General features: G+C 46.2%; 1 protein-coding gene across 4 annotated transcripts in view; it reads left to right on the top strand.

The window, feature by feature from the left end:
* dop (microtubule-associated serine/threonine (MAST) protein kinase dop) overlaps positions 1 to 13,733 on the top strand; it is a 364,897-nt gene that overhangs the window by 165,842 nt on the left and 185,322 nt on the right. The window contains exon 1 of one of the 4 annotated variants that reach the window (XM_084576410.1): positions 172 to 979. The exons of the other annotated variants lie outside the window; for them this stretch is intronic. Within the exon in view, the coding sequence (XP_084432536.1) occupies positions 845 to 979 (135 nt within the window). The 5' untranslated portion in view covers positions 172 to 844. Of the gene's footprint in view, positions 1 to 171; positions 980 to 13,733 lie in introns of those variants that run through there. 4 annotated transcript variants of the gene reach the window in all.

Raw genomic sequence — 13,733 nt, forward strand, 5'->3', positions numbered from 1 at the left:
TTGTTAACTCAGTACGTCTGCAGCGGTCTCGTCTGCTGCTGACTCCCTATTGATTTTTTTCTTTCATTTTGTTTTCGCTCCGTTCGCTGTCCTCCATCACGAGCTGGGCGCGGAGCCCAGTCACATCTACTGCGCAGCGCAAACTGTCCTATTCACTTCGTGGACTAAACTCTGTGCGAGTTCGCCTGCGACTGAAGCTCCTCTTTGCAGCGACGTCACCGGATTTTGTTACCTGTGCAGTTAGTACCTTACGCGGTTTTAGAGCGTCATCTGGTGCTGTTTCGCGGACGTAATTTCTCCCAGTGCGTCTTGTGATTCGTGAGTGTGTTGCGTCGTCTACATCCGGTCAGAGGTCGCGGACGATCTCTTGCGTTCACCGGATCTCTCTCCGAGAGCGCGCTTCTCCTGTTGTGGTTGACTTGTGCATCGGGAACGCTTGCTGCATTGCGTGACATAAAAAGTCTGCCAGCCGCTAGCGTCCTGAAAAAAAAAAAAAGCAACAAAAACAAACCGACAGACGCATCGTCTGCACGTGGATAAACATTGTTTCGAACCGCTTCATCAAACATCTGGAACGCCATCGCGATCTGAAGCATCAAGTGTTGCATCGAGACCACTGTATACCGTCTACTCAACTGACGACGTGGGAGAGCGATCGTCTCTCGAACAGTGGTCGGCGTCGTACTGACTTCTGGATTAGCATAACAGCAGTGATTGAACCCTTCCGCGTTGCCAGAATTGAGATTTCACCTGCGACATGAACAGCTCCGCAACTGTTGTTCTTCGCGCTCGTTCCTCGGCCGTTCGGTGAAATCGGTGGGAAGAGACGGAGAACGGCACCACCATGATTCAGCGCCAGGAGAGCACCATCTACGAGGAGGACATGCCGGTGGTGATGCGTCGTCGCGGCGTCACCATGCGGGTCCGCATCGTGAGCGTCGACTCGCCCACAAACTCTGCGCCCGCATCGCCGTGGACGGTGAGCCAGCTCTGCTCTGTCCGCCGCGAACTAGCAGATGTACCGGTCTCGGGGAACTCGGAACGCTTTGCCGCAGCAGGAGCCGATAGATTACGATTTCCCCGCACCAAGTTCTGAACCGTGCCGCATGGGGGCGACACTCACGATGCGCTCCTGATGCCGAGGTCTGCGCACTGTGCCTGTCGCGACACTAGGAAAGCATCGCCGAGTGGTGCTCCCATGCGGCAGTGTTCAGAACGTAGAGTGGGGATCTGTAACTTTTTCTCCGGTGGTATACCAGAAAATGCGAAATAATGCGTAAATATGCGATCCGTTGGAAAGAGTGCAAATATTTTGCTAGGAAACAGCGTAAAGGAAGGGAACACACTGCAACACTGTGTAATGGAGCCGAATTTCGAGATGCAATGGAATGAAAAAATAAGCAAAATGACACCATGCACTTTTTTTTTTTTTTTTTTTTTTTTCAAATAAGGTGTACCTGTTTGTGAACTCTATGGATATGTAAAAAAACATATGTCATTCGCACGCAGGTAACTCTGGGAGTATAGAAAAACAGCGTTTCACAGTATTTTACGCCGAATTTATTACTTTCTGCGGTATACAGTTTGTTTTGGGAGGAAGTGCACGCTTGTACACTTCTCTCTGGTCGTTAGGCTCCCGAAAAAAAAAAAATAAAGAATTGTTATTTAGTACGACTCTAGTAATAGAAATTTTACCTTACCATAGGAGCAGTTAAGGCAAATTCTGAATTTATTGTTGAGAGATGGCGCTTAGTATTCCACATAACCCGAATAGTTTTAGGAATTTAACGACTGTTAAAGCACTGAGTGGCAGAATGATTCGAACCTGTTAATAAAAAAGCTATCTAACACGAGGCTAGTTCCCCGGGTTTGCTCGAGACGAGGCCACAGGGCGAGGGATGGGTGTACAGTACGCAAAAGGAACGAACGGCGTAGTTCACCGAGAAAGGTATACACCCCCAGTGACTCATTTGACTCAGAGGCTCAGCGCCGCTATTTATTTTGTTTCTTTCTAATGTCAGGATATTTGTGCGTGTTTTGTGACCCACAAGCGCGCGTGTCACAGTGGCGTGACATGTCACACGAATGCACGCCGAGATGTCGCTGGATTAGAGCGCGCTGCGACAGTTTCATATACAGCTGCGGCATTTCCCGCAGTGCTTACGAAAGGAGGTCGCAAAAAAGAAGGGGGAGGGGGGGGGGGGTGCATGTAGCAGCGTAATTTTGTGTTCTGTTTGGTTGGAAGTGCACAAGAATTTCAAGCTACGAAAAAGAGTGGGATGAAATGTCGCGCGTTGCTCCGATTGAACTGGAGGCTGTTATAAGAAAGGGGGAGGAAGGAGAGAGAAAGGCTGGGAAAACATAAAAGGAGAGCGGTCTTCGATGAAACGAATAGGTCTAGTTGATTAGTTTCTTTTTTTTTTTTTCTGACGACGAAAAGGAAGTAATGTAATATTCAAAGAGGAAGCCATATTCGCTGGGGCGTGCGTAATAGGTAGGCCGACGAGGCAGTTCGCGTATTAAGGAAATGAAATCGCCAGACGGGCGTTTTTCTTTTTTCACGAATAAAGAAAGCAGAGCCCGCACTTCTTTGCGCAGCTATATTGTGCCTATTATTACAACATTTTCCGCCAGGCGCCACCGGGATTGCAATTTGAGTCGGTGGCATGAAAAAAAAAAAAGAAAAAAAAATATCAATGAAGATATGCCGAAGTAAAAGGCGGGCATGTCCGTATGTATAGTGTCTCAATTTTACTCTTTGCGTGTCTGCCACGGACTTGATTTGGGCCCTGGAATCTGCCTTTAGTAATTTTCTCTGCGCTTTTCGTGCTCCAGCACGATGATTTTGTAAGAGCGTAACGAGCGGCTTATAACAATACCCGCATGTTGACTCGGGCTGTTGCCGGTATCGATTATTTTGTTCATTGCGTTTCGTAAGAGAGGTACTCCTGTTTGCGTTTGCGGGATTATCGCATACGTAAACAGAATTGTGACGACTGTTCATGAAAGCGGAAAAATAAGAGAAAGAGGAAAAAAAAAAAACAAGAAAGAAGGAGCTTCGGTGTTTCAACTGCGCTTTGCATTGGAGCCAGCTGGTGCCTGCTAGGAAATCGAAATTGGTTTATCGTGACTGCCAGTCCGCGGTGTGTAGATAATTAAAATTTTTGCTCACTATCGCCGGTGTGGTTCCGTATCGTTCTTCAAAATTACAGGATTGCTCTTAGTTTCGCCTAAGAGCTTAACGGCGAGAGCCTTTCCTCCTCTTCTCTCCTGTCTACCTATTCTGTTCTTCCTTTGTCTTTCGCGTTTGCGTACTTGTTGCAATTTCATTACTTTCTTTTTTACTTTGGCTTCGTCGCCGCAACCTATTGCGACATCTTGTTCACACGTCTCGCGGATATACCTCGCAGAATCTCGCTGACACATGTCGCGGAACCTCGCGGATACACCTCGCAGACGCGAGATAGCCTCCGTGCGCCTAGAAAGGTTTTGCCTTAATTTATCGCGCCCCGCCGGGGTGGTGCAGTGGTAAGACGCCCGACCACTGTGCTGGAGTACCCGGGTTCAAACCCGACCACGGCGGCGGCGTTTCGATGGAGGCGAAACGAAGAGGCGTCCGTGTGCTGTGCGATGTCAGCGCACGTTAAAAATCCCCAGGTGGTCGAAATTACTCCGTTGCCCACCATTACGGCTCTTTTTTCTCTCTTTACACTTTAATTCCCATATTCCTTCCTTCCTTCCCTAACGGCGCGGCTCAGGTGTCCACAGAAACAGTGTGACAGATATCGCGCCTTTCCTTTCCTGTGAACCAATTATTATTATTATTATTATTATTATTAATATTAATATATCTCCCATTGTACCAAATCCCAGCGCGATTATGCTTTCCTTTTGTTTTTATTGCCATCACCTGTCTGACTGGTCGCATGTTAGTGCCTCGACTTCGGAGGACGGAATCATGCGAACAAAGGCGTGATAGGTCGGCAGAATCCTGAAATTAGCCTGAATGGTCTCGCTAAAGGCGACTTTCGAACATGCCATTCAGATCAGGAAATTGACAGCCGATATTTCTAAGGACAATGCTGCGCCCTTCCCACTTCGGAACAGATTTTTCTTTTTACTTTGCTCTGGCTGCCCGGATGTTACTAATGAGAGCCTTAAACGTGCTTTTACGTGCGATTTGCGCGTCTGGCCCCATTGTAGACTTTTTACGTTGTTAGGTCACTCTATAAGATCTTTTTTTCCTCGGTCAGAATTGCAAGCTTTATGGACCCTACATAGGGCGCTTACTATATGCCGCGAATTAGTACAGATGAAAATAGCCGGTGCAAAGTCTCTAGCGTAATGAGTTGTCTCTCACCGGCTCGCGAGCTGAAGCAGTTTCCCTTCACTAGCTCCTCTGTTTCTTGGGATTTTATGGACAGCTCATAGGAGTGATAAACCGAGGAGGAAAAAAAGAGGAGGGGGGTTGCAGATGAACAAGGTATACCCCCTCTTGATTAATACGTTAGGTTTTGAGCTCGTTAGTTCACTCCAGCTTTGGAGCTAGGCTAATGATGCAGCGATACGCGCTCACGTTCAAGTCACACATATCCATTTAGAGCGCAGCTCTTTGGCGCCCGTTTCTGGGTTTCGCTTCGGCGTCGGCGTGGGCCTCGTAGCCAGCTCCGCCCTCGTCTTCCTGCTTGGCGCCGACCGCGCGTGTTATCTGATTGCTGCGTGCTCTCTCCTGTTCGCCGCTGCTTATACCTAAGCCCCTCCATTGAGGGGCTTTGCTTATACCCCCTCCTCCCTCTTCCTGCGTGGCAGCGAGGGTGCTCTCCGGTTGCCGAAACGCCGGCTCGCTACCAGCGGATCACGGTGCGTGCATCCGAAGCCGAAACGCAGAGTCAAGTTCTCTTCAGTCGCTAGCGACGTCAGCGGCATCAGTCAGTCGCTGCTATCTATTCGTTCGTCGCTCAACGTCCCTATGGGCCCACGCGCTGCCTCCCGCAACATCCTGATAACTTAATTGCTCTCTTCATTTCGCCGACCACAAAGCTTTCATGACAGCCAATAACTGTTAGTGTAGTGTTCCTTGAAGGAATACGTGGGAAAAATAAAAAAAAAAATGTACACACATATGCACAAACAGACACGCACACACTCAAGCGCGCGCGCAATTGGTGCCATCATCTGTAAGCGCGTATATGTTCTCTGCCCAAAAGATTTAACGCTAAGGTGACTTAATTTCGGAATACGTATCAGGAAACCTAAGGAAAGGGTCCAATATCGCTAAAGCAGAATAGGTACCTGAAGAATTTTCTGATTTCATCCACGATCTTTCTCATTTGGCCAAACTTGGTCTCCGACCACAAAGCTTCTTTCGTGTTATTTATTTTATTTTATTCAGTGATTGTGTAGGCAATACATGGTACTGCCCGTGGGGCAGGACAAAAGGAGGTAATTAGTCTCCTGACGAGGTCCAGGCCCCACTGGGCGCAACAGCAGCGGGTACAAAGTACAGGCAATGCACATGCAACTACACACAACAATCATCACCGTATATAACTACACATGAAACAAAAACACCGAGTTAAAAACTATCACCGCAGTACAAAATACGCATTCAGACACGTGCCAATAACAAAACATAAGGAAATGTAACAACAGTTATGGAACTCTGGAACAATGTAAAGGAATAGCACAATACATTTCGATTTCGCATCTACTTTAGTCATGTACTTGGTTTTCTATTGAAGTGAAAAGAGGTTTTATTCTCCGTTTGAAAGTTGGCAGACTTCTCATGTAGCCAAAAACCATTTGTGCAATTTCTTGAAGGAATACTTGTGAAAAATTGAAAAAAAGTTGTCTGTAATTGTACATACGTGTCTTGCTCGAAATATTTGACTCAATCTATCGAAAAGGTGGAACAGCTGATGAGCTGCGCTCAAATTGCGCATTAAGAAGTAACGTAATCGTCGGCAATTTTTTTTCTTTTATTTTACCGATGGTTTGGTTGTTTGTTTCGTGCTCTCGAGAAGTCTTAAAAAGGCCATTTGCTGCGCCAAGTACCGAGGCCATGTTATCGTTTGAGTCCATCTGTACTAGTGCGGAAAAGCGTCCCCAGAACGCTCGAGCAAACAAGGAAAGCTTCGTAGCTTTGTCATCAATTGCAGGCGATCGAGGCCACACTTACAAATGTCAAAGTCGAGTTCACGCTCTCTCTCTATCTCTCTCTCTCAACGCGTGCTTGTTCAGCCAGACCAGAGTCATTGAGAGCATTGAAGGACCCTTTTGAGAAGTGTATAGGCACGCATTGCGCTTACACCACTAGGATCGGCGGTCGCGCGCCGTCTTGCGAGATTTCAGTTCCTACCACCTCAGACTTTGCTAAAAGTTTAGAGGCCCAGGGGTTCAAGTCAAGTGAGATAAACTCTCGTCCTCGCTTGTTCGAGCGTGAGGACTTGTCCAAGGTCCATCGAAGAAAAAAAAAATAGCCTTAAGTTCTTTTGCCTTTGACGTAGAATGTACGCATGCATGTACATCTTTGTCAAAGATATGCAGCCCAATTGGTTTGTTTTTAAACCCTGTAAATGGCTCGTCCTCGCCGTTCTCGAATTCAGGTATTGCAGGAGTGGTTTCAGGAGGATCTCTTGGCCTGTATATTTTTGACAGAGAATGTACATTAACCAGCTTACGGCTGCAGCGTTCTGATGTTTCGGAGAGTGGTTGACAATTTTGCCCACGGAAAGGACTGGTCACAATTTATTCAATACGCGCACTGTGTTTTCGTTATAGCTAATGGATGGAAGGATGCATCTAAAACGATGTGTTTATGGAGGCGGAGGATGCTGTTGAAATTGAACAGGGGTTCCTCCTATCTATATGCGCAGTGCACATTGTCATCATTGGCACCGTCAGTTGTGCTTGCGGTACCGATAGTGCATTGATCGCCAACACAGTTTCAATTTTATTGGGAGTATCGGTGGAGTTATCCACATTGTTTATTTTAACGAATGCGTTACAGCTTAAGGATAATTGTGCGATATTTAAGAATTCAAATCTATAGAGGCTATAAGCAACGCATGGAAAGTGTTTTTGCGCTAGCGTTCAAACTGATGACGTAATCGACGAAATAAATCTCGAGCTTCTCCTCGCAGCACCGATGTATTGCAGAGAAGCCCAGTGATGACATCACGGCCGGTATTATTTATTATTTTACTTGCATTCGCTCACATCCTGCGATGCCATTTCTTACGGTGCCAAACGACATTTCTAGAGTTCTGCTTTCTGTAGCGAAAACCAAATCGTTTCTATGCGGAAAATATTATGGTACCGTCAGTGACGTCATCATATGCTCCTCTCCCCTCCCGTCGCTGTGTTGTGTGGAGAGGCCTGATAGCCGTCGCGGCTTTAATCGCTAATTGCGTTACTGTTTCAAATCCTAGCGCCAGATATTTCGCGCGCTTTAACTGCAAGTTTGACCACTCGGGACTGATCGAAATCTGAAACCGGTGCAGTTTTCCTTTTAATGTGCACTGTGCTCACACGGTGGCTCGCGTGTGTGGAAACAGATAAAGTCATAAAAACAGATAGTGAGCAAGGCTGCATGCAGTTCGCCGGCGGCGCGAGATATCTCCGATGCCTCGATTTGGGGCGCGCGCGCGCTTTTCTGGCGCCGCGAGGACTCGGCCAGGCTTGCTTTGCGCGCGGACTTCGCACTTGCCCGTGATGTTATTATCCGCACCTCGTTGCTCAGCACTTTTCGGGTTTTATTTTGTTTTCTCCTCCTGCACGGAGCGAGAATGGCGAATTATCGAACGCCGCGAAGAGTCGTGGCCGTTGCTAGCGGCAGAATCGACGGGCAAGCGTTTTCCCCACGTGTATATCGTCGGCCGCAGGAGGCGCGTCGCGGGACTGCTTAATGAGGTGATATGGAAATGCATATGGGTCGTGCATTTGTTGTTTGCCGACTTGTTGCAGTTCTACATGTGTATGCATACGGTGCCGTCGCAGAAAGGTACCAAAATAACACCGGGCGCGAAAAATACTGGATACATACGCTCGCTGAGGAGCGGCCTTTATACATTGTACTTGTCCCCCTCTTTTGTCGATTCTTTCGCTGCGGCAAAAAAGGAAGCATTATTGGTCTTGGAAAATTTCGCTCTGAAGACTGATTAACCTAGGAGTAATAACGGAATGGGAGGGGAAGCGGCGCAGCAGGCTCCTCGTTCTTCTTTGTGGCCACTGTACGACTGAAACGTCCCTCTTGTGTGTGACGTCATCAGTCAATGACCGGAGAGAATTGCAAGTCACGGTATAAGAACGGGCTGCATCATCAACGAGTCATGATATGAAAGTGGTGAGTCATGTACGTGTATCGCGGGCCATATGAGGCAAATAGTGTTGAGTCATGTCGTGACTAGGAGCCACCAACGTCGCACCAAGGCTGATGCTTTCGCATTCTCTCGATCCCGCATTCTGTAGTGAACTCCGAGTTATTAAGGCGAAAGACTTCTAGGCTCATGAAACGAAATCCCGTGCGCGAGAGTTGTGCGCGAGATTTGTGCACGAAATCTGTCATATTCCGCGAGATTAGTTCTTGTCTATAGTGTTCCTGCTATCAGCAATGGCACACTTGAACGCGCGCCAAGGAACGCCACGCGGCTGGTGCGATGGTGTACCGTCCAAACTCACACTTGCAGGAGAAAGTGTGATAGATACGGCACCGCTCCTTTCCTGTTAACCAATTATAATTTATGTAGCACTGCAATGAACGCCGATAAGAGGCAAACAGTGAGAGGCGTGTAGGAGTGTAAGGAGTGTAAGGGTAGGCTTTCGCCATTCTCCTTTTAAGGTACACCTAAGAGACCATCTAAATTTTTTTCCTGCTCTAAGGCGAGGAATGCATTACAAGGCTGCATTCTGACTTCGTGTCCGCTCGCTGTCGCCCGTCTGTCGACTCACGTACAGCTGTGTAAATTCATTCTAGCTGCGCTGTGCACCAGGGCATATCTTGTGTAACTGTACTGGCGCCTGCAGCCCAACGAGAAATGGCACTCGTAGGAGCCGTTACTCATCTGACACCTTGCGGGAAAGAATAATCGCTACGCCGTGGTCACAAATCATAAAACAAGGATTCGGACGCCATCACTTTCGGCTCAGAGAATAAAAGGTGGATAACCAGCATGTTTAACAGCATTTGAAGAAATGAAAAACTATCACAATAGTAGTTTAAATTATGAACGAAGTGGTGCAGATATATCATGAAAAAGTGGATAGGTTATATCATTGCTTAACTTTAATGAACCCGACTATCTCCTTACCAAATGCATCGTGCACTTACGATTGCGTGCGTCACCCTGAATTCCTATATCATATAGGACAAAGTGCACTTTCGATTGCGTGAATTACCCTGAATTCCTATATCATAAGGAAAAAGTGCACTTCAGATTGCGTGCGTCAACCTGAATTCCTATATCATATAGAACGAATAGCGGTTACCAGTAGTATACAGGGAGACCTGTCTAAACTGGTCCCGTTTGGCAATTGCGTTTAATGTGATGAGGCATATGGGAATATTGTAAAATACTTGCTTGATTTTGATTTACCAGGAGTTTGTTCGAGGATGTCGTGGAGCACTTATTGGGACGTTTTTATAAACGATTGCTTTACTGCCCGAACAGCACTTTGAGCTACGAAAGATGGCTTCGAACAAATTACGACGGCCTTAAGTTTCCTTTATGTGCGCTGTCGTCTCCCGAAGCACGCGGCTGTTTTTGCATTTCGCCCCCATATCGCTTTGAGCCCCTGCCATCACAGCCTTAATAATGGTGGGAATACAGACAATCTGTTTTGGACCCAAAAGACTAAATATACGGTTTCGCGGCACAGCCAATAAACTTGTGAGAGAGTGGGCCCAAGAAGGGGGCGGCGGCCCTCTCGAACCCGCGGAAGTAGCGAGGGACGTAACAAGACCTCAAGCAGCACAACGCACGAGACTGACGTAGCGGCCGCGTCACGGTAAAAGCTTGTCCTCCCTGCTTGGAGGGAGCCTAACCGATTCTGCAGGCATTTTAAATAAAAGTTGTTCTCTCTCTCTCTCTCTCTCTCTCTCTCTCTCTCTCTCTCTCTCTCTCTCTCTCTCTCTCTCTCTAAGTAATCTATAAGTGAATTTTCTCTCATGCTGCTTTGTTTTTTTATTTTTCCAAAAAACAAACAAACAAGCAAGAAAACGGAAAGATGGCTGTGAAGTCAACTAGCGATAAGTCGAGGGAGGCATAAAAAAAAACTGCAGTAGAATCGTTGCTTCCTCTTTTTTATTATCTGCAGTTTTAATGACAGCCCGCTGCAAGAGCATGCGATGATAACGAATGAAGAAGCGGCGATTACACATATCTTTTTTAATGCCTCACGTGAGCTATGGAAAAGCTTTGTGCCACAAAGCAGTTGAAACCGAAGCAGTACGTGAAAAAAAAAAAAAAAAAAAAGAAATCGATCATAAGCTATTGGGCAGTCGCAGGCGAATGCCACTTCGTGGTTCACGTTGAATAATGTTTTATGCATACCATTGAAAAGAAGAAAATATGCTACAAAAATTATGTGTCAGTGCTCCTTTGGAAGTGGATTGAGAAGACGATTGTGGTCTAGTATCATTTGTGGTTTTGTCGTGTTGGCGCTCCGCTTTTTTTCAGGCATAGGTATGATATAAGTAACTCATGGTAAGCTTGTTCGTAACGTGCCAGGTCAGCACTTGTTATCGAAGGTCTATTTCGCTGTTCGTGTCGAGGTCTGCCTTCATCGGCTGTTCGGGCACCTGGCGCTGCTTGTGCCGGGTAGAGAGTTTTCAGGCCTATTTTGCGGGATGGAATATAGTGCAGCGCTTTGTATTACGCGCAGTTCCCCTTGGACCATTTGAGGCTCTTTTTTCTGCGCGAGAGAATTGGCTCTCGCGTGCTATCGACTGTGGTGGGCTTTTCGGTTTGGGAGCTTATCGAAAGTGAAATGCAAATTTCCTTTCGTTGTAAAAGCACGCGCGAGCGGCCTCGATCTTCGAGAGCGTGCGCACCTAGGTTTTTTTCCATCTCGATTTGAAATTTGAAAATGGAAAGAAGAAAAAAGAGAGAACAGAACGAATATCCCCGTGTGCTGTCAACAGATCAGCGAGCTCTCGCCGCCTTCAACGCGTGCATCAAGATTTGGACCTTCGGGCTCCGTCTACTTTTCGTTTTCTTATCCTACGAGTCGAATCCTATGTGGGTCAGTCTGAAGGATTACCATATTCAGGGACGAGGCTGGGCTGTATAGGTCCACGCGAATGCTTAAAATGTAAAAACGCGCCGGTTTTAGCTCGTTTTGCTTGCTTTTTTTTTGTTCCTTTGCGTCGGTTTGAGGATAGACTGATGATAGTCTTGTTCCCCACTCTTGGCAGTTACCTGAGAGACTTTAAGTTAACATCAGTGTCTAGATGAGCTTATTGGTGTTAGGAGAACGTGGCAGGAGCCGCGTCACCTCTCCGTGTGTGTAATGCCTGTACACCTTTCTTTTTTTTGTTTATGTCATGCTAGAAACTAAAATCAAGTTAGCGAATCAGTTGCAGAAAGTAAATTTTTATTACTTTTTACTGGTTTGTCAATGGTTATGTCAGTAAAAGCCGTATTTATGATTGACTTTAGAATTCCTTTCTGTACATTAAAACGAAACAACTGTATATAATTACCTAATCCGAAATTTAACTGATTTTGATAATCGACTCCAGCAAATGAAAAGTGACTGAATGAGTACAAAGTAGGAATTTATTGTTACATTATTTTAATTCCAACACTCTGAGCCCAAATACACACGGAAACCAAGCCTCGCTTTCGTTATTGTTCTTAGGGGACGCGTTTAGTAAAGTAAAAATCAGTATTGAGAATAAATAAATAAATAAATAAATAAATAAATAAATAAATAAATAAATAAATAAATAAATAAATAAATAAATAAATAAATAAATAAATAAATAAATAAATAGTGCACTGAGCGTTCTGATAAGTCGGTAAGCTTGGCATTCCGTTGTGCCATCGTGTTCGAAATGCGAAATGAAAAGCTTGAAAAATGAGGCTAATAAAATACAGGCACTTCTGGCTTGAACGCCCTTGTGTGCGTTGGTTCTCCGCAGTCGAAGCGTCGTCGCTACATATATATGAGGAAATTACTTCCTCAGCAGCAGCGGTTATAGCGCGAAGCCGTCCAGGCTATTGAAGTTATTCCACTTGTAATTAACTTGCGTCCGCAGCGAACGCTTACGGAGTACTAGTAATCTAGAACAGAAAATTTTAAATTACTTGCCTGCTGCGTTGGTTCACTACCTGGATTACTTTCAAAAGGTGATCAAGCTATTGCAAACTTTAAGGGGAGTGCACTTCATTAACAGCAATAATTTACTTCTGAAACAGTACCAGCAAATCCCGCTTTTCGATGGAGGCGAAAAGCAAGGCGCCCGTGTGCTGTGCGATGTCAGTGCACGTTAAATGTGTGTGTGTGTGTGTGTGTGTGTGTGTGTGTGTGTGTGTGTGTGTGTGTGTGTGTGTGTGTGTGTGTGTGTGTGTGTGTGTGTGTGTGTGTGTGTGTGTGTGTGTGTGTGTGTGTGTGTGTGTGCGTGTGTGTGTGTGTGTGTGTGTGTGTGTGTGTGTGTGTGTGTGTGTGTGTGTGTGTGTGTGGAAAAGTTTTATTAGACATTATACATTGACATGTGTGATGACCGATGACCAAAGCTGAAAACGTACAGTACTCACGGATTGAAATAGGACACTCGGAGCGTGTGGCCGTCGCTGCATGCAGCGCCGCCCGTGGATGCTCATGGAACCAAGGTGCTCTATAAAGCTGAACTGCACCTTCCGGTCGCCAATAAGCCGGCCTGTTGTTTACCACACTGCCTTGCATGCAGCGACGGCCACGCGCTCCGAGTGTCCTATTTCAATCCGTCAGTACTGTACACGTTTAAGAACAGGTGACACTGCACATAACATACCTCATGTCGAGGAGATACATCAAAATTCACTATTTACATTGCGGCAAGAACATTTGACTGCTAGTATAATGACGATATATACAATTTTGAATGTGTAAATGAAATCATACACACTGTACAGTAAATTGATAAATAAATATAAGTACAAACATATACAGCAATCGCATGCACCGTGTACATTACACATGTGTTTTGGGATATATACAGCTCAAGCGTCCAACCACAATGACTGCGAGAGCCTTGTAGTCCACGTTTATAAGCGTGACCGGCCTCCACTCTTCTGGACAAGATAACCCAGGATCACGCTTTGGGATCAAAATTATTCGCCCTCTCCGAAAACTGGCAGGAAAGTCTAAATTTTCAAAACACTGGCGAATAACATTAGTCAGTACTGGACCGACAACGTCCCAGAAACCTAAATAAAATTCTACAGGGAGCCCATCAGGCCCAGGCGCTGGCCCGCGTTTCATTGTCTCTAAGGCTGTATCGACCTCTTCTAAAGTGCGAAGTGCGCAAAGCACATCATGCATCTCAGGGATCACCAGCGGCAACCCAGCTAACATTGGATGCAGCTCTCTACAGCCGCTACAGCAATCGTGATATCCGAAGACGCCATGTCTTTGAAGGGCGCCAAGAAACGCATAGTCACAAATCTTGGCGCCCTTCAAAGACAAACACATAGTCACGAGCCAAGAAACGCATAGTCACGAGTCTGAGGGGCTCTGCCCTGATGGGGCTG

This window comes from Amblyomma maculatum, chromosome 8 (assembly GCF_055883805.1).
Source record: "Amblyomma maculatum isolate TAMU_Amacu chromosome 8, ASM5588380v1, whole genome shotgun sequence".
Taxonomy (NCBI): domain Eukaryota; kingdom Metazoa; phylum Arthropoda; class Arachnida; order Ixodida; family Ixodidae; genus Amblyomma; species Amblyomma maculatum.